This window comes from Macrotis lagotis, chromosome 8, assembly GCF_037893015.1.
Source record: "Macrotis lagotis isolate mMagLag1 chromosome 8, bilby.v1.9.chrom.fasta, whole genome shotgun sequence".
NCBI lineage: Eukaryota > Metazoa > Chordata > Mammalia > Peramelemorphia > Peramelidae > Macrotis > Macrotis lagotis.
This window is the reverse complement of record NC_133665.1, coordinates 16,092,251-16,119,392: the sequence shown is the minus strand read 5'-3', so window position 1 is coordinate 16,119,392 and position 27,142 is coordinate 16,092,251. Positions and strand designations below refer to the sequence as shown.

At 35.6% G+C, this 27,142-nt stretch overlaps 1 protein-coding gene and 1 long non-coding RNA gene across 2 annotated transcripts in view; both read right to left on the bottom strand.

The window, feature by feature from the left end:
• The window catches only part of LOC141494740 (uncharacterized), a 106,418-nt gene that overhangs the window by 5,627 nt on the left and 73,649 nt on the right, over nucleotides 1-27,142 (bottom strand). The gene's annotated exons all lie outside the window — the stretch shown is intronic.
• On the bottom strand, nucleotides 18,038-18,694 carry LOC141494715 (alpha-aspartyl dipeptidase-like). The gene has a single exon (XM_074195932.1). The coding sequence runs from the start codon at nucleotides 18,692-18,694 to the stop codon at nucleotides 18,038-18,040; it is 657 nt and encodes a 218-aa protein (XP_074052033.1).

Below are 27,142 nucleotides of genomic sequence, written 5' to 3'. Positions count from 1 at the left end.
AATAGCTTCCTAATTTAGTCTTCTGGTACTTTGTCTCTCCCCTCTTTAATCCAACCTCCATAATCATCAAATTTATTTTCATGCATCATAGGTTTGACCTTGAAATTCCTCTACTCAAGATGCTTTAGTTGCTTTTTATTGCCTCTTGGAAAGTAATCAGTTAATCAAAGTGCATTTTAAAAGCAATTTTTATTTACTGCAAATCAGAATTTAAACAAGACTAAGATTCTTACGTCTGGTCTGCTTGGAGATTTTCAAAGTTTTGACTATACTATATACTCTTGTTCTAGTGCCAAGTCTCAATGCAAAAAATAAAATTCCTTACTTTGTCACTTCAAGTTCTTCATATTGTGACTTAAACCTATTTTTTATGATCTAACTACACATTATTCCCTTACGTGAATTCTGCTTTTCACTCAAATTAATGTTCCCCATAGTTAATATTCCTTTTTTGATTTCTGTCACTGCACAATCTGGCCCCTTTACTGGAATATTTTATCTTCTCAACTTCTGTCCTTGAAGCCTCCATATCCCTTCAAGTCTCAGGTAAACTATTACCCCCGATAAGAGGTTTTTTTGATTTCTCCAGTTGTTAGTACTTTTGCAGATTACTTTTATATATGTTGTATGTTTCACATATTTACCTAACTATACATTTATATCTTCCTAACCCCTATAGAATGTAGCATACTTAGGTGAGAAACTGCCTTTCTTTTGTCTTTTTTACCTTCAGGGTCTAACATTTTTTTCCCTGGTACATGGTAAATGATTTGCAAATGCTTATTAATTGCTCCTTCCTTCTTTTCTTTCTTACCTGCCTTAATCATTGAGATACTAAGAGTATTATGCTTCCAACAATCTTTTTCTTCTATTTTTGGAAGTGGTCATTTTGGCTCTTTATCTCATCTCTCTTTTACATAACTTAAAGACTGAATGGGCATTGCCTCAATCAAACTGAGACCTGGGAAAGACCTACCTTTAAAATTCAAGATCTCCCACTTGCATCCAGGGTCATCTCCAATCATCCTGATGCCCATTGAGCTGAGGGAGGGGAGTGAAAAGAGAGAGAGACTGCCGAGCTCTGTCCTCTGCCCCTGGAACAGGACTCTGGGGCTCTGACCACATTCAGGTCCTGATCCCAGTCTAGGCCCCCCCATAGAACAACAGGGCCCCCCCCGACCTCGGCCCCGTGGCAGAGGGGGGCGCTTATGTTCATTCACAGACCAGGAGGGAGGACAGAACCTCACACACTGAGACCCTTGTGGGAGTGTCCCAAAAGCTCAGGAAGAACCCCCAAAAAACAGGCTTAGGCTGGGAAAATGAATAAGCAAAGAAATAAGAGGAAGACCATTGAGAAATATTTTGCAAATGAGCCCAAGAAGGATCAAAATACTCAGTCTGAAGATGAGGAAGCACAAGCTCCTGCATCTAAAGACTCCAAGAAAAACAGAAATTGGGCTCAGGCTATGATAGAGCTCAAAAGACACTTTGAAAATCAAATGAGGGAGTTGGAAGAAAAACTGGGAAAAGAAAGGAGAGAGATGCAGGAAAAACATGAAAATGAAGTCAGCAGCTTAGTCAAGGAAATCCAAAAAAATGCTGAAGAAAATAGCATGCTAAAAACCAGCTTAGGTCAAATGGATAAAACAGTTCAAAAAGTTATTGAGGAGAAGAATGCTTTAAAAAGCAAAATTGGCCAGATGGAAAAAGAAATAAGAAAACTCTCTGAGGAGAATAAATCTTTCAGACTAAGAACAGAATTCAGGGAGATTGATGAATTTACCAGAAATCAGGAATCAATACTTCAAAACCAAAAAAATGAAAAATTAGAAGAAAATGTGAAATATCTCATTGAAAAAAACAACTGATATGGAGAACAGACTTAGGAAAGATAATTTGAAAATTATTGGAATACCTGAAAGTCATGATCAGGAAAAGAGCCTTGACATCATTTTCAAAGAATTACTACAGGAAAATTGCCCTGATATTCTAGAAGCAGAGGGCAAAATAGAAATGGAGAGAATCCACCGATCCCCCCGAGAAAGAGATCCCAAAAAACCAACCCCTAGGAATATTATAGCCAAGTTCCAGAACTCCCAAGTCAAAGAGAAAATATTACAAGCAGCCAGAAGGACACAGTTCAAATATCGTGGAGCTGCAGTCAGGATCACTCAGGACTTAGCAGCATCTACATTGGAAGCTCGTAGGGCTTGGAATACAATATACCGGAAGGCAAAAGAGCTTAGAATGCAGCCAAGAATGAACTACCCAGCAAGGCTGAATGTCTTCTTCCAGGGAAAAAGATGGACTTTCAATGAACCAGGGGAATTTCAAAGGTTCCTTTTGGAATGGCCAGAGCTGAACAGAAGGTTTGATCTTCAGATACAGGACTCAGGTGAAGCATGGAGATTGGAGGAGAGGGGGAAAATATGAGGGACTTAATGAGGATGAACTGCATGTATAGAAAAATGATACTGATAATATTCATATGAACCATCTCAGTTAATAGAGCAAGTAGAGGGAGCTTTTATAGTTGAAGCACAGGAGAAAGCTGAATTCGAAGATAAAATATGGTGTAAAAATGGAGTCAATAAGAAAAAAAGGGAAATGGAATGGGAGAAAGAAAAAGGAGAGGGGGAATAGTCCAAGATATTTCACATAATAAGATTTTTTTTTTATTACAATGAGCTATTGCAATGATATGGAAGAGGGGAGGCAAGGGGGAATGAGGGAACCTTTGCTCTCATCAGAGATGGCTAGGAGAGGAAACAGCAAATATACTCAATGGGGTATAGACAACTAGAGTAAAAAGGAGTGGGGAGCAGGGGGAAGGGGTGGGGATGTGAATAAAGGAGGAGAGGATGTACCATGGGGGGACAGTGTTCAGATATAACACATTTTCTTTTTTACTTCTTGCAAGGGGCTGGGATTGGATGGCCTGCCCAGGACCATAGGGCCAGGTGGATTCTGGACCTAAAGGGTAGTATAGGGGCTCAGGGCTTCTTGGCCCCAGGACCAGGGATCTGTCTGCTGCGCCACTCAGTGACCCTACAGCAGAGTCAGAGTGAAAGGAGAGAGAAAATATAGTACACGGTAGTGGAGAAATAAGAAAGGAGGGAGTTGCGATCAGCAATGGCAACATTGGAAAAATATGGAAGTAACTTTTGTGATGGACTTATCATAAAGAATGTGATCCACTCACGACAGAGTTGATGGTTGGAACAAAGACTGAAGCACATTTTTTGTTATTATTATTTGGGGGAGGGTGCAGGGCAAGTGGGACTGGGTGGCCTGCCTGGAGCCACATAGCAGAATGACCTTTGGGTGTCTGAGGCCAGATTCGGACCCAGGTACTCCTGGCACAAGGGCCAATGCTCTGTCTGCCACCAAGCCACCCCTACTATTATTACTATTTTATTTTATTTTGGGTCTTTTTTTTTTCTTTCTTCTTTTTGGTTTTTGCAGGGCAGTGGGGATCGGGTGGCTTGCATGTCACATGGCTAGGTGATTATTGGGTTTACGAGGCTGGCTATGGACTCGGGTGCTCATGGCTCCAGGGCTGGTGTTTCGTCCATTGCGCCACCTGGCCATACCTACAATTATTACTATTATTTTTTTTAATTTTAATTTTTTTCTCTGCCCTTTACTTTTTCACCCAAGCAAGTCTATCTATATTCATGGGGGGGAGGGGTATTTTGTTTACTTGTAAACAAGTATATTTTATTAATGTAAAAAAAAAATTTGTACAAAATGAGAATAAAAAAAAGTTTGAGTGACCTACCCAGGGTCACAGAATTAAAAAAAAAACTCATTTTTTGAAAAATCCACCACAGTGGATTTTGTAAGAGAATAATTCTTTTGTAATTAAGATCATCAATCTCTAATATTTGCTTGGCAAATATGTATTTTCATATTTTCATGGACCTTTATTTTAGGCTATCTAAAACCAGGAGATCACTCAGAGGAAGTAAAATTGAGTTCTAAGGGACACTATAAAAATATCGATTCCAGGACAAAACTGTTATTCAACAGGGACTCTATAGTGTCTTCACAACTCAGCAATGCATCATTAAAGAAACCACCATGAAAACATCAAGATGTCTTACCTTTAAAAGGATGGTGCTTTATCATCTAGAGAATCACCAGAACAAACTATAAATCTCTTCCATTAACCATAGACCAATACCAAAGCAAGATCCAACCTCCTACCTTGGTCTTGGTGCTGTCCATGGTTCTCCCTTGAGATTCAAGTTCTAGGATTTAAACCAGTCTCACTGAATTTTGACTTATTCACAGAACCTTTCCTGTGATTCTTGTCTTTTATCTCAATAATAATAATTATTATTCTTTTTATTAAATTACATACTGAATCATCTTCCTTAGTCTAGGCATTTCTATTATTTGTAATATTCAAATAGGTTTGTGAACATCCAGTGATGCAACTCTTACCCCATTTATGCATATATATGTCTTGCATAACCCTTGTCCAAGTTGTTGCACATGCCTGCAACAGATGATAAACCCAACATCCTGAAAACCTACCCCAGTTTCTTTTGACATCTAAAGGACACCAACGGATCATATTATCCATTGTTTAATCTCTTAGGAAATGACATCTTCATGTTTACATTTTGATGACATTTTATTCTTCTTTCTTTGTAAGTCCTGGTTTCTAAATAAATATCTTCTTGTTCCATCATGTCTTTATTCTGAGACTTCAAGCAGATTCTTTCTCATCCTCAAATAGTAAAGATGCCAGATATGCACTCTTGAATCATGAATAGAAGCTATAACTTGTTCTTTATCAAAATCAAAACAAAGTGGTATAGGGGAAAAAACTCTGTTTCTATAGTCAGAAGACCTAGACTTGGATCCCATCTCTAATTCGTACTAAACCTCTAAGTCTTACAATTACATGATATTGTGCAAGTAAATTAAATTCCCAGGTTCTCAATCTCCTTATATGTAAAATGAGGAGAGACATGATTTCTAAGATACTTACTAGCTCTATATCTCTAAGTCTTGTTTTTAATCTGTAGAATGGAGGGATAAGGCTAATCAAAAGCCCAAAGACTTAATCTACAGAAACTAAACTACAGAAATTAAACAGACTAACACATTAAAATTATCAGTCCAACATCACTGAAGTATATAATGCAAATGTGGAGGTACAAAAGTATCCAGAATATTCTCCATGGATTGGTAATAGAGATTCTTTTGGTTAAAGAAAAATAATATTTCAATGACCTTCTTAACATCAGTATTCACTCTAGTAGTATGATTTCAACACATCCATAATTTTTCATCTCACTAGACTCTCATTCATATCCTTCTATAAATCCTCCATGGTGGTAGGAAGGATATCCAATAATCTGAGAACTTTCCTCTACTTCTCTGGGCATTAAAAAGATAACAATGATCACTTAGACCATTTATCTTATTCATTTCTTGCATTGCATGAATTCCTCACTTCTTTTTCCAGTCATATATCATTTTCATGATCTCATTTATTCTGAGTTTTTATTTTTTGCAAAATCTTTTATCAGAAAAGGATATTTTACAGAAAGAAGAGTAAGTCATGTCAGTTCATACAATTCAACAACAATCCTTCTGGTCAACAGAAGAATATAGGCTTAGTAAATCCCAAAGTACTGGAAAACATTTAATATAAGCCTAGGTGAGCAAGCTCAATATAAGTCAGCATATTGAGTCAGTCAGCATAGCAGTCAAAGGTGCTAATGTGAACTTAATTGGTATTAATTTCTGAATAATAATAATAATAATGATAGGAAGGATGAGACCTTTGATTTCACTGACATAGGAAACTCTCAATGAGGAGAGTCTCTATCAATGTAGGATGGCACTTTATCTGCAATTTAAAATCTAAAAGTATTTCCTAGGGCACTGAGAACTTAAACAACTAGTATGGAGTTGCATAGCCAAAATGTGTCAGATGTAGTACTTGAACCCAAATCTACTTAGTTCCAAGCTCAGTTTTCTATCCACTATGCCATGCTACTACCTTTCTTAATAATACTAATAGAGCACATTTAGGTTTTATGATTTGTAAAGCATTTTAAATTCAAAAAAGCACTTTACATGCATCACCTTCTTTTGATCCTCTCAACAAACCTGGCCATATAAGTACTATTATTACCATAATTTTTTCAGATAAAGAAACTGAAGCACAGAGAGGTTTAATGACATGCTCAGGGTCCAAAAGAGCAAAAACCTAAGGTGGGAGTCAAAATCAGTTATTCCTAACTTTAAGATGCCAGGTCACCTTTTGTATAGTATATAGGCAAAAGGAGACACTCAATTTTGCCTTGTTCGGATCATATCTGGAATTTTGTGTCTAATTCTGAGTGACATAGTTTAGATGGAACATCAAAAATTTGAAGTATAACAGCAGAAGGCACTGAAGATGACAAATACATAAAGCAGTAGCATATAAGGTTCAACTGAAGGAAGAAAAATGCAAATGTTCAATATTAATGAAGAGAATACTTAGGGAAATGTGGCAGCAATCAAAGAAATGTCATCTGTCAAAGGGATTAAATTTGCTCTTATTGGCTCTAGTGAGTAAAACTAATTTCAATGGGTAGATATGATATAGAGATGGACTAATTTTCCTATAAGAAAAAACTTTCTAACAAGTTAAAAAGACCTGAACTGTCTCAGAGAATATTAAGCTCCTTATCAATGAAAATCAAATGGATCTCAGATTTCTACTTTATCAGTACAAAAATTGTGATTTGAGTGGAAGCTAGACTTTTCTGATATCTGAGATTTCTTCCAACTTTAAGAACACATGACTCTTCTCAGATATACCTGCAAAAAAGCCAAAGAAAAGATTTTGTCTGCAACCACCAGAAGATTCATTTAATTAATTATAGAACAATTCTTTTTTGTTTTTTGTTTTGTTTTTTAGAAAAATGTTATTTATTTTGAGTTTTACAATTTTCCCCCCATTCTTGCTTCCCTCCCCCATCCCCCACAGAAGGCAGTCTATTAGTCTTTACATTGTTTCCATGCTACATTGATCTCAGTTGAATGTGATAAGGGAAAAATCATGTCCTTAAGGAAGAAAAATAAAGTATAAGAGATAGCACAATAACATAATAAGATAATGGGTTTTTCCCCCCTAAATTGAAGGTAATAGTCTTTGACTTTGTTCAAACTCCACAATTATTTCTTTGGATATAGATAGTATTCTCCATTGCAGATAGCCCAAAATTGTCCCTGATTGTTGCACTGATGGGATGAGCAAGTGCATCAAAATTGATCATCACCCCCATAACAATTCATTTTTAAAGTTTATTCATAGGGCAACCATTTTCATTTCTTCCCCATTACTTTAACAGATTATTTGAACAATTGACTGAATTGTGCTGTTGTTTTTAATATCTTATACATATAGCTTAAGGACAAGAGCAAGCTATTATAGATTGATAAAGCAAAATAAAAATCAAGGAACCTTATGAAAAGCTAATGATAGAGGCTTGGGAATGGAGAAGAAGGTGAGATAGAAAACTATGAAAGCCAAGTATACATAGTGTTGGGTTTTTCCTAGCAGTAAGTCATTCCTACTAAATCAATCCACCAATAAATATTTATTAAATATCTACTATGGACCAGGCACATAATAACATGTGCTAGACTCTAAGGGATATATATACAAACACACACACACAAACACACACACACACATATATGTATAAGAATGCACACATATGTATTGTTACATATGACCTTTTACAAAGTAATATTTACTTCTGAAGGTATCACAAATATGCAAATATAAAATCCCCTTCCCCACTTCACATCATTCTCAGTCTTTGGGTAGGGGAAGAAGATTAGGTTCAGAGTTTCATCCTGTTCCCATAAAACATAATCTCAGTATCAAGTCCAACATCCTCCTCAGGCTAGAGTACCAGGCACTCTGAATCTCACTGTTTCTTTGCTGGACTACATAGTTGCATCACTCTTCCTTCTATTCTGGTTCCGAGATTATTATGGCTTCAACTCAGGACATGAGGAACATCACCAACATTTGAAACTGAGAAAAAAAATACCACAAAACAGAAATAGAAAGTCCCAGGTCAGTTTCTCAGAGCAACAGTAAAATAGGTAAATAAACAGGAGAGGGTTGTCCTTCTACTCTCATTGACTCAATTCCACAGTGTCCAAGCTAGGCACTGCAAACAAAGTCTCTGAAAAGAACACAGATAAAAAAAAAAAGGTGGAAAGAAAACAATCTTAAAAATGAAGATAGCCACTCAAAAGAGGCTATCATGTGGTAGGGAGATGCAGTAAGCCACATATTAGACAAACTGGGCATGACTGAGGCCAACATAGATACATAGATAGATCGATAGATAGAGATAGACATAGATAGATATAGAAACACATACACATATATGTAATATATAAATATATAATATGTATCTATATATACACAACTAAATGAGATACCTCTACCTCTAAGGAGTTTACATTGCACATTCTGGAGGATAACAGCTTCACAGATAGCATGAAGGTCAAAGAACAATGAGGGAAAGAAGGAATTATCTATGAAGATCTGATGTTTAGTTTCCACATAACATTTCTCAGGGAAATTAAAAGTTTCACCAAGGGTATAGATCCACAAACAGCTTAAACTTGCTCATACCAAGCCTATAAGCCTGTAGTTCTACCAAGTCAGTTGACAATTCAGATGAACCTCATTTACAGAATTAATGCAGTCCTTTGCAAATAATGTATTTCATTAAGAACCATACATCATCCATCTCTTATCTAGCAACAATATATCTGTTCCCTAAGAATGTGACAAATGAAAGCTCATTGTTCAAGAAGGTGGCTGAAGTTCTAATTACTTGCTGCTTTATTGCACCCTTACAAGGAATGGTCACTTGAATTTAGATCAACCATCTTAAAATCCATGTTAGTTGTCTGGGACATGGATAATGTGTTTTTGTGGGCTGAAGGGGGTAAAAGCTGGGTGACTGCCAAGTATCTTTCCCTTTCCCTTCAATTTGAATAAAATCCTTTCCTCCCTCTTGCCTCTAAATTTGTGTTGCAAAAAGTACCAGCTGGGAAGAAAAATGGGCGTTTCCAGGAGGAACTGCACTGTTCTGACACAAATCATCCATCATAGAAAGCCTGAAAAACAAATTCACAACATTAGGAGAAAAGATCAGCAAGTATCAGGAAACTCTAGGGAGTGATCAGTTCTCAAAAATTACCAAGTCATCTGATGAAGGGATGGGAAAGGCAAATAGCTTGCAGGAAGGAAAAAGAGAAGGAAGGATAGGAGAAAACAAAAAGCAGACAGGAAAAGGAGGATAGGGGGAAAAAGAAAACAGGTGAAAGTGAGACAGACAGAAAGAGAACATGGAAGAGAGAAAAGAGGAGGGATTAACAGAGACAGAGAGGTAGACAAAGAAAGTGATATAGACCAAAAGTAAATGGAATCAGTCTAAATTTAACTGAATTATAGTTCAGAGTTTAGATTTTATTAGATAGATAAGACAAAACCACAAAAATGTCCAGGAAAGGTGAAAATATGGGAAGAGCATTAAATTTGGAGTCAAGGTTCCTGAGGGCAAAATTCTGACTGTTAATTATTACCTATTTGACCTTGATCAAATTGTCCTCTCCAAGCCTCAGGCCTTTTCTCAGTAAAATGAAAAAGTTTGCTTAGATCAAGTGCTCTTAACCTTTAGAAAACCTATTCTGAACCCTTCTCAGAATAACCTTTTTTTTAATAATTAAAAGAAATGCTAAATTTCAGTTTGAGATAGTGAAAATAATTTTTCCCATTCAAATTCATGGGCTCCCTGAAATCTATTCACAGACTCCTTAGCATCCATGAACTCCAAGTTAAGAAAACCTGGATTAGTTGGTATCTAAGACTCCTTGCAGTTTTAAATCTATGATTCTATATTGTTTGAAATCAAGGCCAGATATGATAGGAATTGTATCTCCACTTTTTGAGTATTATGAAATTATGGAAATGAACAACTTTAAGCAAAATAACTTCAGCCAAAAGTAATAGAAAGCATGTCTGTAGTAAATAAAAGAAAAATATTATTAAAACAAAATATGCCTTTTCTTACATCCTTTTCCCCAATCTCAACCTGGATTTACCTTCCATCTCCTTCCACAAAATATTCTCTACATCAGATAGTTCAAAGGAATAATATTTGATGGCTGTGTCCATTTTCTGTTCTTTGTGTGGTTGTCAAAGACAAATGATCACACACATAAATGAAATAAACATACCTACACAAATACTAATGAAATAGCAAAGATTTTTAATGCTGGGACAAATTCTAAGGAAATTGAGACTGAATTTTAAATGCTCAACAAAATTGTGAGATTCATAAGAAGTCTTCAGCTAGACAAAGTGTCTTTCCCCTCTAATGACCTCCAAGGATTTCTGCTAGTTAAGGCTCCAGCAGTTTGGATAAATGATAATAAATCTAAAGGTACCAGCAGACGAAATCTTGTTCAGGCCACAAAAAGTGTGGACTGCAGTTAAATAATAGTAAACTTGCATTCTAATTACAACTCTGACAGTAACTATGGGTATGACCTTGGTAAATTTCTTCTTCTCCTTGGCTCTCAGCTTTAGCTGCTCCTTTTGCTGCTGATGGTGGTGGTGGTGATGGTAGAAGTGATGGTGATAGTGATGGTGCTGGTGGTAGTGATTGGTGATGGTGGTGATGGATGATGGGTGATGACAGTGATAATGATAATGATGATATTACTAAGATTCATATAGTATTTTAAACTCTACAAAGTACTTTATAAATATTAACTTATTCTATCCTCACAGCAACTCTGTGAGGTAGATGCTATTATTATCTTCATTTACAGATAAGGAATATGAGATTGAGAGAAATTATACTACTTCCCCAAAGTTACTAGTAAATGTCTGAGGTAAGAGTTTACTTCATATTTTCTTGATACCAGTTCCAGTGTTCTATACTCTCTGTACCACCTAAATACCAGTCACAAAAATATTAAAACATGAGTGAACCAAATGATCTCTAAAGTTCCTTCTATTTTTAAGATTTTATGGGTCTCTTTTGCTTCTTTAGAATCAAGAACCAGGAAGAAATGTTCCAATTTGTTTATTCTAAGTGGAGAAAAACCAAGCCAGTTATTCACAAGATACAAAAGAAATCATTGGAGCCAAGATGGCAGTCTGAAGGCAGCATTTCCCAGGAACTCCTTCCCTCCCCATACTCCAAAAAACAAATAAATGATGACTCTAGTCAAAATTTAGAGTGGCAGAACCCACAGAAAGACTGAGTGATACATTTTCCCAGTACAAGATAACTTAGAAGTTCTGCAGGAAAGGTGTGTTTCACAAGGATCAGGGGGTGGAAAAAAAAGCTGCAGCTGCAGCACAGCATAGCCCAGCCCAGCCCAAAGATCACCAACAAAAGCTATAAAGGGCGATGAGAGAACATTGCTGTACTAGAATGAGTGTGGAATGAGGAACACCAGCCACAGAATCTGGAGAAAGCAGCCTGAACCCCCAGAGGCAGTAAAGGAAGTCTGCAGAGATTTCTCTGCTCTCCCTCGGAGTAGGACTCTGCTGTTTGTTGACACTCAGATCCAGGTTGTAGTTTGGGCTTCCATACTAAGATAGCAGGATCCTCCTGATAGACCCAGGGCCATCTACATATCAAAGCAGAGGCAAGAGAGCATAAGAACTTGGAGGAATAAAGGTCCCAGTGGGTTGTTCCCTGCCCCCAAAAAAAACCCCAAACCCTAGGAAGTGCTGTCTTGGGCTGAGGAAATAAGTAAACAACAGAAAAAAGAAGAATCTGACCATAGAGAATTACTTTAGTCCCATGGAAGATCAAAATCCATACTCAGATGATATCAAAATCAAGGCTTCCATATCCAAAACCTCCAAAAGAAATAGAAAATGGGCTCAGACTATGGATGAGCTAAGAAAAGACTTTGAAAAGCAATTAAGGGTAATGGAGGAAAAATTGGGAGGAGAAATGAGAGTGATGCAGAAAAATCATAAAAACCAAATCAACAGCTTGGTGAAAGATATACAAAAAAATACTGAAGAAAATAATTTGTTAAGGCATAGTGGAAAAAGCTAAACAAAAGGCAAATGAGACGAATGCTTTAAAAAGCAGAATTGTCCAGCTGGAAAAGGAGATAAAAAAGCTCTCTGAAGAAAATAACTCCTTCCAATGCAGAATGGAAGCTGATGACTTTGCAAGAAATCAGGGAGACATAAAACTCTTCCAAAACCAGCCAAAAGTTAGAAGAAAATGTGAAATATCTCATTAGAAAAGCAACTGACCTTGAAAACAGATGCAGAAGAAATAATTTTAAAATTATTGGGCTATGTGAAAGCTATGATCAGGAGAAGAGCCCAGACTTCATTTTTCAAGAAATAATACAGCAAAATTGCCCTGAGATACTAGAAGCAGAGGGTAAAATAGAAATCGAGAGAATTCACCAGTCACCTCCTGAAAGAGATCCCAAAAGAAAAACTTCCAGGAATATTATAGTCAAATTCCAAAACTCCCAAATCAAAGAGAAAATTCTAGAATCTGCCAGAAACAAACAATTCAACTACCAAGGCTCTATAGTCAGGATTACACAGGATCTGGCAGCATCTACATTAAGGGCTCATAGGGATGGGAATATGATATTCCAGAAGCAAAGGATCTTGGTTTACAATCAAGAATCAACTACCCAGCAAAACCAAATATCCTCTTTCAGGAGAAAAGATGGACTTTCAATGATACAGGGGACTTTAAAACTTTCCTACTGAAACAGAGCTGAACAGAAAGTGTGATCTCCAAGGACAGGACTCTGGTGAGCCATAAAGGGAATGGAAGAGAAGGACTAACTATGAGGAACTTAAGGATACTGAACTGTTTGTATTCCTGCATGGGAAGAAGATATTGATAACTCATATGAACTTTATCATTTATAAGAGCTGTTAGAAGGAGCATATATAGTCAGGACACAGGAAGGAGTGGAATATAATAGTATAATATAGTAAAAATATGGAGTCAATGGGTGAGAAAGGGAAGTACTTGGAAGAAAGAAAAGGAGATGAAGAAGCTAAGAAATTTCCCATTAGAGTCAAGAAAAAGCTTTTTCAATGGAGTGGAAAGGGGGAAGGCAAGGGAGAATGAGTGAGCCTTCATTCTTATAAGAAATGGCTCAGAGAGGAAATAACATACACACTTAATAGGGTATAGACATCTATCTTACCCTAGAGAAAAATGAGAAGAAAGGGATGGGATAAGGGGGAATGGGGGGAGGGAGGGAAGGGGGGAATAGGTGATAAAAGAGGGGGAAGATCGAGGGAGAGGGTACTCAGATTCAACACACTTTTGGACAGGGACAAGATGAAAGGAGAAAGAACAGAATAAATAAGAATGGGGAGAAATAGAGTGTAGATACAGCTAGTAATAGCAATTGTGGGAAAAATATTGAAGCAACTTCCGTGGTGGACTTATGATAAAGAAAACAATTCACCCCAGAAACAGAGCCATTGGAATTTGAACACAGACTGAAGTACAATTTTTTTTCTTTCTCTCTATTCTTGAGGTTTCTCATCTTCTTGGTTGGGGGGGTATGTTTAATCTTATTTTTTACTCTTGTAACACATTCAGTTTACATCAATGTATGGCATGGAAACAATGTAGAGACTATCAGACAGCCTTCTGTGGGGGGGAAGAGAAGGTGGGGAAATTGTAAAATTCAAAACCTTACAAAAATGATAGGTACATATTACTATTGTATATAATTGGAAAACAAAATGTTAAAAGGCAAAAAAAAAGAAATCATTGATAGATGGAAAGATTATAATGAGATCTCCCATTTTACTATGATTTCCATATTTCTATGCCTTCTAAGAATATCCACTTTATTCCTAACATTCCATTGCAAATATTCACTCCTACATCTCTAATTATTTATGCACTAACTATAATCAATCAAACAACAAGCATTTATTAGGTATCTAAGCACCAGCCATTTCATGAAACATTGGGAGTCAAGAAACAAACAAAAAAAAAAAAATGCAACAACCCCTACCTTCAAATATCTTTTATTCAATTGGGGCAAAAACTCATACATAAATATACTGAAAAGAGCTGCTCTAAATATTTTTATACATCAGGGTTTTTACCCTTTTTTGTGATTTCTTTGGGATACATACCTAGTAGTGGTATTACTAAATCAAAAAGTATGCAAAGTTTTATTACCCTTTGAGTGCAATTCCAAATTGTTCTCCAGAAACATTGTGTTAGCTCACAACTCAACCAACAATGAATTAGTGTTCCAGTTTTCCCACATCCCCTCCAACATTGATCATTTTCCTTTTTAATTTTATTGGCCAATCTGATAGGTGTGAGGTGGTATCTCAAAGTTGTTTTAATTTGTAGTATGCTAATCAAGACTAATTTAGAGTATTTTTTGCATATAGCTATAAATAGTTTTAATTTCTTCATCCAAGAACTGTCTGCTCATATCCTTTGGGGAATGACTTGTATTTTAATAAATTTAACTCAGTTCTCTAGATATTTTAAAAAGAAGTCTTTGGTCAGAAACAGTAGCTATAAAAATTGTTTCCCTGCTGACTTTCTTTTCATCTTGGTACTGGTTTTATTTGTGTAAAATTTTTTAATTTACTATAATCAAAATTATTAATTTTGCATTACATAATGTCCTTTAGCTCTTGTTTGGTCATGTGACTCCCCTTCTATAGATCTGACAAACTGTTTCTTGTACTCCTAATTGACTTATGACATCACCTTTTATGTTTAAATCCTGAACCTATTTCCACCCTATATTGGTAGAGAGTGTTAGATATTGGTCTTTACCTAGTTTTGCCATACTATCTTCCAGTTTTCCCAACAGTTTTTAATCAAAGAGTCAATTCTGATCCCAGAAACTGATCCCAGAATCTTTGAATTGATCAAACAACAGATTGATATAGGTATTTACTGCTATTTGTTTTACACCTCATCTATTCCACTGGTCCACCACTCTATTTCTTAGCCAGTACCGATCAGCTTTAATGACTGACAATTTATAACTTAATTTTAGATCTAGTATCACTTAGGCATCTTTCTTTGCAGCTTTTTCATTAATTCCCTTAATAATTTAAACATCTTGTTCCTCAAGACAAATTTTGTTACTATTTTTTCTTGCTCAATAAAGTACTTTTTTGGTAGTTTGATTGGTATGGCACTGAATAAGTAACTTAATTTAGGTAGAATTGTCATTTTTATTATATTAGTTCAGCCAAGGTGAAGAAGTACAATTATACACACACACACACACACACACACACACACACACACACACACACACACACACATACATATGTATGCATATATACAAGTACTTCACCTATTTTTTCAGATACTTTATATAATATTGTATCTAATTGTTCCTTCAGTGTTTAGTAGAACTCATTTGTGAATCCATCTGGTGGTTCATTGATGGCTTATTCAATTTCTTTTTCTGAAGTGGGGTTAAATATTTAATTTCCTCTTCTTTTAACTGAGCAATTTATAATTTTCAAAATATTTATCCATTTCACTTAGATTGTCAGATTTATTGGCATACAGTTGGGCAAAATAGCTCTATATTATTATTTTAATTTCTTTTTCAATGGTGGTGAGTTCACCCTTTTTTCATTGTTGATACTGGTAATTTGGTTTTCATCTTTCTTTTTTCAATCAAATTAACCAAATATTTTTTCTATCTTATTATTTTTATAAAAGCTCTTAGTTTTATTTATTAATTCAATAGTTTTCTTACTTTTGATTTTATTAATTTCTCCTTTGATTTTCAGAACTTCTAATTTGCTCTTTAATTGGAGGTTTTAAATTTGTTCCTTTTTAGCTGTTTTTTAGTTGCATGCCCAATTCATTGATCCCCTCTTTATTTTATACATGTAAGCATTTAGAGAAGGAAAATTTCCTCTAATAACTGTTTTGGTTGTATCCCACAAGTTTTGCTATATTGTCTACTTGTTGTCATTTTTTGATTGAAATTATTAACAATTTCTATGATTTGTTGCTTGACCCACTCATTCTTTAAATTACATCATTTAGTTTCCAATTAATTATAGATCTATCTCTCCATGTCCCTTTACTGCATGTGATTTTTACTGCATCATGATCTAAAAAGGATGCACTTAATATTTCTGCTTTTCTACATTTGATGATGAGATTTTTATGCCCAATTACATGGTCAATTTTTGTGTAGGTACCATTTACCACATTAAAAAAATATATTCCTTTCTATCCCCATTCAATTTTTTCCAGAGATTTATCATATCTAATTTTTCTAACATCCTATTCACCTCTAACTTCTTTCATGTTTATTTGAGAGTTAGGTTTATCTAATTCTGAAAGAGGGAGGGTGAGGTCCTCTACCAGTAGAGTTTTGCTGTCTATGTCTTCCTGTAATTCATTTAGTTTCTCTAAGAATTCAGATGCTATACTTCATGGTGAATACAGGTTTAGTATTGAAATTACTTCATTGTCTATTAAACCTTTTAGAATGATGTAGTTTTCTTATCTCTTTTAATGAAATCTATTTTTGCAATTGCTTTGTCTAAGGATTGCAATATATTCTACTCTGTCTTTTGCCTTTATTCTGTGTGTATTTCTCTGCTTCAAATGTGTTTCTTGCAGACAGCGTATTGTAGGATTCTGATTTTCAATCCACTCTGCTATCCACTTCTGTTTTATGAGAGAGTCCATCCCATTCATATTCATTAACTCTTCATTACCTTCCATGCTATATTACCTTCCATACCTTCCACCCTTTGTTTGAACTTTTTTCCTCCTTTTACCCTATCCCTCCTCACCAGTGTTTTGTTTGTGAATACCACCTCCTCTCAATCTGTTCCCCTTCTATCAGCCACCCTCATTTTCTACCCCCTTTCCCTTTTCCCTTTTTTCCCTTCCTTCCATTTAATCAGTCCCTCCTTCCCCTGCCCCTCCTTTCCCCTCATTATACCTAAAGGGTAAGATAAATTTCTAAATCCAACTGAGTATATGTATTTTTCCCTCTTTGAACCAAATGTGATGAGAGTTAGATTCAAGGAGTTCTCACCCTCTTCTTTCTTTCCCTCTACTGTAATAGGTCCTTTACACCTCTTCATGTGATATGATTTACCACATTCTGATTTGCTCTTCCTCCCATTTACCCTTCTTCTCTTTTTTAATGTCTTCATTTTTTTTAAATCATCCCATCAAAATCAACTTATGTCCCCAACTTTAGCCTAAATATGCTCCTTCTAAATAGAATTACAATTCTCAAGAGTTCTGAGAATCTTCCTCACATGTAAGGAGGTAACTAGTTTAAACTTATTGAATAGCAGTCTTTTTCCTTTTCCCCTGTTTCCCTTTTCATGTCTCCTGTTGGAAGAAGAAATTTTCTGTTCTGCTCAAATCTTTTCATCAGGAAAGTTTGAAAGTCACCTATTTCAGTAAATGTCCATCATTTCCCTAAAAGAATAAGCTCAATTTTTCTGGGTAATTGATTCTTGGTTGTAATCCAAACTTCCTTGCCATCTAAAATATCATATTACAAGCACTTCAATACTTAAATGTTAATGTAGTTGGGTCCTATTTAATTCTTATTGTGACTCCTTGGTATTTGAATTTTTTTTTTTTTTAGGCAAATGTTTTGTAGAATTTACTTTTAAGTTACTTCTCTAAAGCCAAATAGTCATAGCTAAAAAACTCATATTGCCAAATAGCACATGGGAGCATGGGGGGAAGGGGGAAAAAGCAATCTTAGTTAAAGTTAAATCAGGTTCATGTGATTAGTATTTGTGATTGTATTTAATGTTTTATGTTTCCTTTACTTATACTGACAATCTTATTTTGATTGTTTCATCATTCACACCTTCAACTATCTTTTCTGCCAAGGCTTGTAGCTTCTAAGAATCAGTAAGGAAAAAACTGAAGTCTGCTCCAGGCTCATGTTCTGTTGGCGTTTGACCCCTTAGAAAAAGTCAAACTTTATTTCTTCCTAAAAGTGTTGCTTTGTTGTCTTCCACCAGTGGCATCGATCCTTCACGTAAACCCAGTACTGGAGGGGTGTCTGGCTCCTCATGGTACTGAAGAATCTGTTCTTCACGTGTCTCACCCATATGTGTGCTATCAACATCTGGATCCAGGTAGTGGGGATTGATATTAAAAGGAACAAATCCCAAAGCCTCAAACAAAGGTGGATATACAATAGGCATATCATTGGTTATTCTGATGCTGATGGTGGCTACATTTGTTCCAGCACTAGATCCCATGTATGGAATACCTGCATGGAGGACTTTTTTCCTGAGCTCAGGGATCAGATTTAAATAATATAATGTCTTCAGAAGTCTGAAAGTATTACCACCACCTACAAATATGGCTTCAGATTTTCTTACAGCTTCTACAGGGTCAGAAGATTCATGAATGCTGTCTAAACCATATCCTAACTTTTCAAATTTTTCTCTTGCAGTTTTGGCATAGGCATCTTGATCATGAAGTACATATGGAATAAAAAGAACTCGCTTCACTTTTCTCCCAAAGAAGCTGAGCACTTGGTCCTCGCAGTGCTCCAGGTAGCCCACCCCGTGCAGCCCCGAGTTGGACACCAGGAGCAGGCACCACAGGAGTGGACCTGCCATGATGCGAGGCCAGGCACTTGGCGATCCACTGCTCTGCCCACCCTCCAGCCGATGGCCGGAGACACCGAGGCCGGAATTTTTTCTTTCTGGTAGCTTGCAAGATTTTTTCCTTGATCTAACAATTCGGAAATTTGGTTAAAAGACTCTTTGGTGTTTTCATTTTGGGATTCCTTTCATGAGGTAATTGGTGAATTCCTTCAATGACTATTTTTCCTCAAATTCCAGGATATCAGGGGCAGTTTTCCTTGACTGGTAGTATCTTTTTTAAAATCTTGGTTTCCATGTAGTTCAATGATTCTTAAATTATCTCTCCTGGATCTATTTTCCAATTGTTTTTACCAATGAGGATACTTTACATTTTCTTCTATTTTTTTCATTTTTTTTTATTTTGTTTAGCTGATTTTGGGTACCTCATGGAGCTTCCACTAGAGCAAGCCTATTCTTCAAGGAATTATTTTCTTTAGTTAGTTTTTGCATCTCCTTTTCCCTTTGGTCAATTCTATTTTCAAAGGAACTGTTATCTTTTTCTATTTGCCCAATTATATTTTAGAAGGAAATCTTTTTTTTTCTCATTTGTCCAATTGTATTTTTAAAGGATTTGCTTTCTCTGTCACTTTTTTTGTTGCAGGATGTTAATTTTCCCTTACCTTTCTTTTCCCAAGTTTTCCATTTGATTTTTAAGATCCTTTTTGAACTCTTCCAACCCATCTTTCTGGTTTTCACATGTAGTACCCCTTTTGCCCTCCTTTTCTGAGGTAGTGTTTTGCCCATCCTTATCTCCAAGGAAACTTTCAATAGACTCTGCTTTTCTTTGACCCTCCTTACTCACTTTGGGATTTGTTACTGCACACTATTCCAAGGTTCTGATGCTGAGATCAGGGCTCACTCACCGGCAGACCTTCAGTGTTAAGAACCTAGAGACTTGCTTACTGGCCTGGGGCTGTTGATGTTAAGAACTCCAGAGGGTTGTTCTTTGGACCAACCAGCAAAGAATGACAGAGGCTCTCTCTCTCTCGCTCTCTCTCTCTCTCTCTCTCTCTCTCACTCTCTCACTCTCTCTCTCTCTCTCTCTGGACCATTTTCACTGGGGATGTCTCCAGTCACTCCCTGGGTCACTGGGAATGGGTGGAACCCCTGGTGCTCTCTTCTGGGCTGTCTGTACCAGAATTCCAAGTCCTTTGCACTGGGAATACCTGGGGCTCCCTGTTGGTTTGGTATCTAGTCCAGCCATGCTGGCTGAATGAGGGTCCTGTCCACCAGTGCTGGAGCTCTCCCAGCCCATCTGCTAAGTAATTAGTCCACTGAGTCAGAGCTGCAATGCCCCCACCAGAGATCTCTTCCATGGAAGGATCACAATTTAATTCCTGCCTCATCCTTCTGCTGGTAATCTAGAGGTTTGTTCTCTGACCTTGGTACATTCATCCTCCCCCATGACAGAGCCTGCTTGAGGATAGGCTTTTTGGTGGGTTTTATTACTCAAAAATCTGCTAAGAGGTTTACTTAATGTCAGTCTGAGGGAAACTCAAGTGAGCTTAGGAAAATCCCTGGCTTCTCTTTACCATCTTGGCCAGAAGTCAAAATTAGGTGAACTTTCAAGGAGCACACAACTAACGCCATGGGTAGAAAAGGAAGAAGCCAGGGGGAAAAATTCCATGCAGATGTTTCTTAAAGAGTTCTGAGTCTAGGTAAGAGTACATTTTAAGCATGGGAGTAAACAATATAAAGAAAGGAGAAGAGATGAAGTGATAGAATGCAGAAAGGTCAGCAGGAGATGTCACTTGGAGAGGTAAACAAAGGAGTTTATATAGTTGATCCTTGAAGTAGTAGTGAGCCAATGGATCTATTGAGTAGAAAAATGTCATCATCAGACCTTCACAATAGGAAAAATCACTTTGATAACTATGCTGAGGCTGGATTGTAGAGGAAATTGACTAGAGGAAGGGTTCTCAAAGATATAGTCTAACTTGTGAATAGAGACAAAAAGCATTCCTTCCAGAAAGTAGATACTACTTAACACATAAAAAAGTGGTGAAATTTTTTTCAAAGGTGAGGAAACCACTTGTGACAAATGTTATAAAAAGAGATTGATGTTACAGAAAAGAAACTGGATTAGGTAACCTGAAAATCTAGGATTCTATGATTTAACCTATGCATGGCACCTAGAAATCCAGGGATTCCCTTTCACTTTGAACTTATAATTTTGTCCATGACTAACCTTATATCAAAACAGAATAATTTGGTCTGTCAAGAGAATATTACTCCATTCCCTACCAAAAACACCTCTCAATTCATTGAGCTTTCTTGAATGATTTAACAAATGCAAAAAAACAAAACAAAACAACAATTCCTTGCCTCACAATTATCTCCCCTTGCAGCCTGATAATACATGAAATTCATTACAGCAGAGATATGTTTATTTCTTTGGGCTAAGTAATTATCCTACATTAAGCTCAAAACACTCCTGGAAAGTATCACTGTTTAAGTTCAGAATTATAAAGCCAAAGCTCAAAAACCTGTTTATTCCTTCTTAGGTACTTGACCTAAAATTAGAATTTATCATCTGCTGATGTTTTGTTTATATGGCCTCATAGCCTACAAAGCTAAACTTTTAAACAAAAAGTCTTGAGGAAAAAGCAGTAGAACTTTCCATTCAATTAAGGATTTTAAAAAATGAATAGAGTTTTAATTAAACTAGGTATGACCATTAATTCATATTGCTAATTACAATAATTTAAAAGATACTACAGTAATTATGGCAAATACAAAGACTTAAGTATGCTTATGAACTTATTTCACCAACCTTTAGCTGTTCTTTGCTCATTCATTTTACAAAAATGCCTTGAGCACCTACTATGTGGAATACAAAAAATCACTGCTTAATTGAACTTTGGTGGTTTTTTCCTTCAGACTCAAATAAACATTCTCCCTTTATCTCACTATGAAATTTTTATCTTTAAAATCTAAAGCACACTGTAAACAAGACTCTGGGATTTTAACAGTTTCACGGGTGTCAACATCCCTAAATCCTTCCTTCTGTTGTTGGTTTCAACTTCCCAAGGAAGAAATACTTTTTATTGTAGCTGACAGACTTTCTCACACTGTCAGCATTGCTCAGCTCTCTCCCTTCCTAACTCTTCTTGTCTCTTAAACCAAGAAACTGTCCTACTTAATCTACATGGTTGCCAAAATAGGAATCACAAGCCTGTCATGTATCTTTATAGGAAGAGTGTGAATGCCTGTTATAACTGTCCTATTACTGGATAGTTTCTCCTCACCTGACCATCTACAACCAGAACTTGGGTTTATGGATTAATTTATATTAACCTTTCCCTTAGCAACCTTCACCTTTATTAACTGTATCTGATGCATCAAATTTCTTTAAAGCTCTAAGCTGGGGGGGCTAGGTGGCATAGTGGATAAAGCATGGGCCTTGGAGTCAGAAGTACCTGAGTTTAAATCCAGGTCTCAGACACTTAATAATTACCTAGCTATGTGGCCTTGGGCAAGCCACTTAACCCCATTTGCCTTGCAAAAACCTAAAAAAAAAAGTTCTAAGCTGATAAGAAGATAACTTTTTAAAATATATTTGAAAGGAACATTATGGAAAGATTTTACAATAGAAATATAAATGGGGGGAGGGAGTTAAACCATAAATGGAGTAGGACAATAAGACTTTATCAATCATTAACATTTAGTCATTCATTTACACTTCATCACAGGATATGGCTCAAGGGTAGAAGGTTGGATGTGGAATCAAGTCCTGAGTTCAGATAACTATTAGTTATGTGACCCTGACCTTAGATGAGTCACTAAACTCTTCCTTCTTCACCTGAAAAATGGAATAATAATATCATCTACCTAACAGGATTGCTGTGAAGATCTAATGAGACAGCATGCTAATGTTCTAAGTATTAAAGAGATTCATAAATGCTAAGTATTATTATTATTATTATTAAATGAATACTTAAGAAATATTTTGCAACTTCTCTGATAGAAGCAAAAATAGTAATGCATAAAGAACTGACTTGATTTGATTAAGCCTAGTCATCCCAAGGACATTTAGAGATGAAACTAGAAATACAAGGAGATATGAATAGAATAGATCTGCCAGTATTTCTATAGCAATCTGTTATTAAAGTCAATAGTAGTGGGAGGACCACAATTGGTCTCGATTATGACTGTATCCAATGTTTTATGTGAAGAAGTAGAAATGGCTCTCAAGAAGATGAAATTGGGAGAACTGGACTCAATTACATAAGAAAGAAATTCAGATTGAAGTAGACACAATTTTTTCTTTTTCATTAAGTGATGCATTTTGGTTTCACTATAAATAAGACACTTCCAAACAATCCCCCTAAATAGGTTTCACAAAACCACCTAGTAACATAATTGAACTTATAGTTCAGTTCCACTTTTGTAGATGTTTTAATTTTATTTCACCAACTTATTCTACCAAAATTGTTATCATCTGTTGCTTTCCAGTGTTGTCTTCATTTATATTGTTGGAGGCATTGTATATTATATATTGTATATTGTTTCTGTGATTCTGTTTTCTTCATTCTGTACCACTTCCTACAAGTCTTCCCATGCTTCATTGAATTCTCTGCATTCGTCATTCTTTATGGCACAATAATATCCTGTTATGTTCCTATATCATAATTTGTTCAGCTAGTCCCTAATCAATCAGTGAGTACATAGTTTCCAATTTTATATAATCACATATAAAGTTACTATGAATTTTTGACTTGTGGATCTCTGCTTGATGATGATGTATAATCTCAGGAGCAGAATTTCAAGCTAAAGTTTATAAACAACTTTTCTTGTATAAATCAAAATTATTTTCCAAATTTATTGGACTAATTCATTGTTTCATCAGTAGTAAATGAGAATATTCCTGTCTTCTCATAGTGACTCTAGCAATAATTTTTTTTTCATTTTTATGATGATGATGCCAATTTAATCTGCAGCTACATGATTACTAGTGATTTTGAATGATTTTTCAAATCTTGTTGTTCAACTGTTTCAGTTGTATCCAACTCTTCATGATCCCATTTGGAGTTTTCTTGGCAAAGATACTAGAGCAATTTGCCATTACCTTCTCCAACCCAATTTACAGATGAAGAAACGGAGGCAAATAGTGTTAAGTGACTTGCTGAAGGTCACACAGCTAGAAACTGTCAGATACAGGATTTGAACTCAGATCTTTTAGACTGCAAGTCTTATAATTTACTTCTTCTTTTGAAAAGTATATGTTTTATTTATTTTACATGGCTTAAAGCATGTAAATTTAAAGATCTCCCTCAAAAATTGATCTGAGAAGAAATAAACATTTTCTTCATGACAGAAAGGTGGAGACTCCTAATACAGAATACTATATATAGTTAGATTCTTTTGTTTACTTATTTTTCTTTGTCATTAGGGATGGGTCAGTCTAGAAGAAAAATAGAAATGATTTGACAGAAAGTCAAACTAGTAACAAAATATTTGTTTTAAAGGAGACTGCTTCTTTATATTCTTTTACCACACTTTCAATAAGGATCAACCATCAGTCTTAAAGGTTTGTGTTAATTCCAAATAAATTTTAGACATTACAATCCTTTAATAATAAAGGGTAAAATTAATAATTTTCTTCTCTATTGTGCCTTCATCTTGTTATAATAACTTTTTTTAAAAACTTAGCACAAACATAGTTTGTTTTCTTTGAAGTCATTTTTCTTTTTTCTTGGTTTCATGTTCAGATATAGATACACTTCAAACCTAGGCTTCCCAGAACTGATCTAGATTGCTTAATTATGTATTTACTGATATTATCTTCTGCCCTTGTCTAGCCTATAGAGTGTAGTTAATAAACCCCCTTATCTATGTAACCCAATCCCTCTATGCCTTCCTTTGAATAGCTTTAACTCATTAGGAAATTATTGAATTTCAAGAAGTACTAGGCCATTTTATCCTTCTCCATTATCTGTCCTTCCTTTAGGTAACATGATCTAAGCATTATTTACTTTCTTAAAGTTATTGTATTTATTTTATTAGATATTTCCCTACAATCATTTTTTATAATTGTAATTCTCTAATTATCTCTGCCCCACTCTCCTCCTTTGAAAGTAAGCAATTTGACTTCAAATATATATGTGAGGTTATGCAAAACATATTTCCATACTAAACTTGTTGCAAAAGAAATCAAACGAAATAAAACAATAAAGATAAAGACATTAAAAATGTATATCAATCTGCATTTAAAGTCAATTAGTTCTTTCTCTGGAGATAAATAGTATTTTTCATCATGGGTCTTTTGAAATTATCTGGAATCATTATCTTAATCAGAGTAGCTAAGACTTTCACAGTTGTGGAAGGATCATTTTTAAGATCTCTCCAAGAGGAAAATTCCAAAAGAATGGAAAGATTATAGATCATATTGTATTATTATATTATTTTTAAGAGCGAGTGACAAAATGTCAGAGTAGAAAAGGACTTTGGTAGCTATCCAGTCTATTCTTTTATTTTACAATTGAGGACATTGAGTCACAGAAAAAATGTAATTTTGCCAAAGGACAAAGGACAAAGTTAGTTTTTTAACCAATATTTGCTGATTCCAGATCTCCCCCACCCCGGCCCCACCCAGGGTAGTTAGGTGGTACAGTGGATAGAGCCCTGACCTTGAAGTCAAGAAGATGGGAGCTCCAATTCTACCTCAGATACTTGGCACTTACTAGCTGTATTACCTTGAGCAAGTCACTAAACCCTGATTGTCTTGCATTCAGGGTCATCTCCAGTTATCTTGATTCATATCTGATCATTGGATTCATATGGCTCTGAAGGAGAAAGTGAGGTGTGGTGATTTAGCATAATCCCTCCTTACTCAAATCCAATTCACTTGCTTGTCCTGGTATCACCTCCTCTGATGACCCAGTCTTCTTTGAGAACAAAGCATCAACATCATCATCATCATCACCTTGACTTCCCTTCTCAATGTTCTTTCCACTATTCAGACTTCAAAGTACCCTGAAAAGGGAAAATAAAATGCTATCTTTTCCACCTAGTCTATATTGGATAATTGGAGGTAGAGAAAACAATAATTATATGACAATCTCCCAACCCAGGGTTATGGCAATAGATGAATATAGGTACATTATCAGGTTCTCAGATGCTCTTTCTGATCCTCCCACTTATGCAGTCACTTGTAGAGACAAATCCTCTTCTCCACAATTATTCTTCCTCTCATTACTCAAACATCAATTATAGATACATATGTCTAGGAAAATAGAACATCTGATATAAAACTTTTTCTCTGGAAATGGGGAAAAGTTCTAAAGAAACAAAAAAGAAAAGCTTTAACCAAGAAGGACCAGTGCTGCAGTTCTATTCCTAAGTACCTAAGGAACAACATAATTTTTGAGAGCACACTTCTAGAACACTTGCAAAGTATTTCTCTCATACACACCCTGTGAGGTAAGTTATGAAATATTTTCCACATTTTTAAAAATATGATTAGATGAGATAGCATATGTAAAGTGCTTTGCAAACCTTCAAGTTCTATATCAATGATGGGATGATGATAATAATGATGGTGATTAATCTGATACAATAAGACTTGTTCAACTGGTATCTAAGATAGAAATCAGAACTGCAAAATCTTGAAGTTGGTAAGAATTTCAGAACCATCTAGTCCAACTCTTAACTGAATAAAATTCCTTTTATGAAAACCCTGACAGCCTTTGTTTAAAGATCTCTAGTGAAATGGATTTCATTACCTTCCAAGATATTCTATTCCAGTTTTACATGCTCAAATTGTTAGGAAGTTTTCCCTTGCTTAATGCCTAAATCATTCTCTCTGTCCTCTACTGATAGTTCCTAATTCTTCCTTCTGGGTGCAAACAGAACAAATTTAATCCTTCTTCTATGTGACAAGTCTTCAAATACTTAAAGACAGTTATCATGTCTTCTTCAATGTCTTTGATTCTCCAGACTAAACAAATCAAATCCAGACTTTCTGATTCTAAGTCAAGGAACTTCATCATATACCAGTTGTTCTTGAAGGGTATGCCACAATATTCACTAACCAAAACCTAGATCTTCCTCAGTTTGCTATCTATTCTTCCAGGTTTGTTGTAAGAAAGGTTATAGTAGTAGTTCTATCCTAAGAGATAAAAAGCCACTTTTCTCCCTAAGGACCTGGGGGAATGAGGGATTAAAAAATAAAGAAGGTGAGTGGATGAGAAAACAGGAAATGCAAAGAAATCCCAAAGACACTGGTAAATCAACTTTCCCTTGCTGCTTGTGCAGTGTGACATGATTTTTTACCCAGATTCTTATACTAAGTAAATTAAATTTGGTAAAAAATAATTGACCTGTACCATGCCAACTGAATGACCAAAATGGAAGAAGAGAAAGAATATCGTAAGATAATATATTTAGAAGTGAAAGGGATTTTAGAAATCATAATATAGA

Bases quoted from the DNA above. Each gene is read 5' to 3' on its own strand.
- LOC141494715 (XM_074195932.1), bottom strand. From the start codon at position 18,694: ATGGCAGGTCCACTCCTGTGGTGCCTGCTCCTGGTGTCCAACTCGGGG.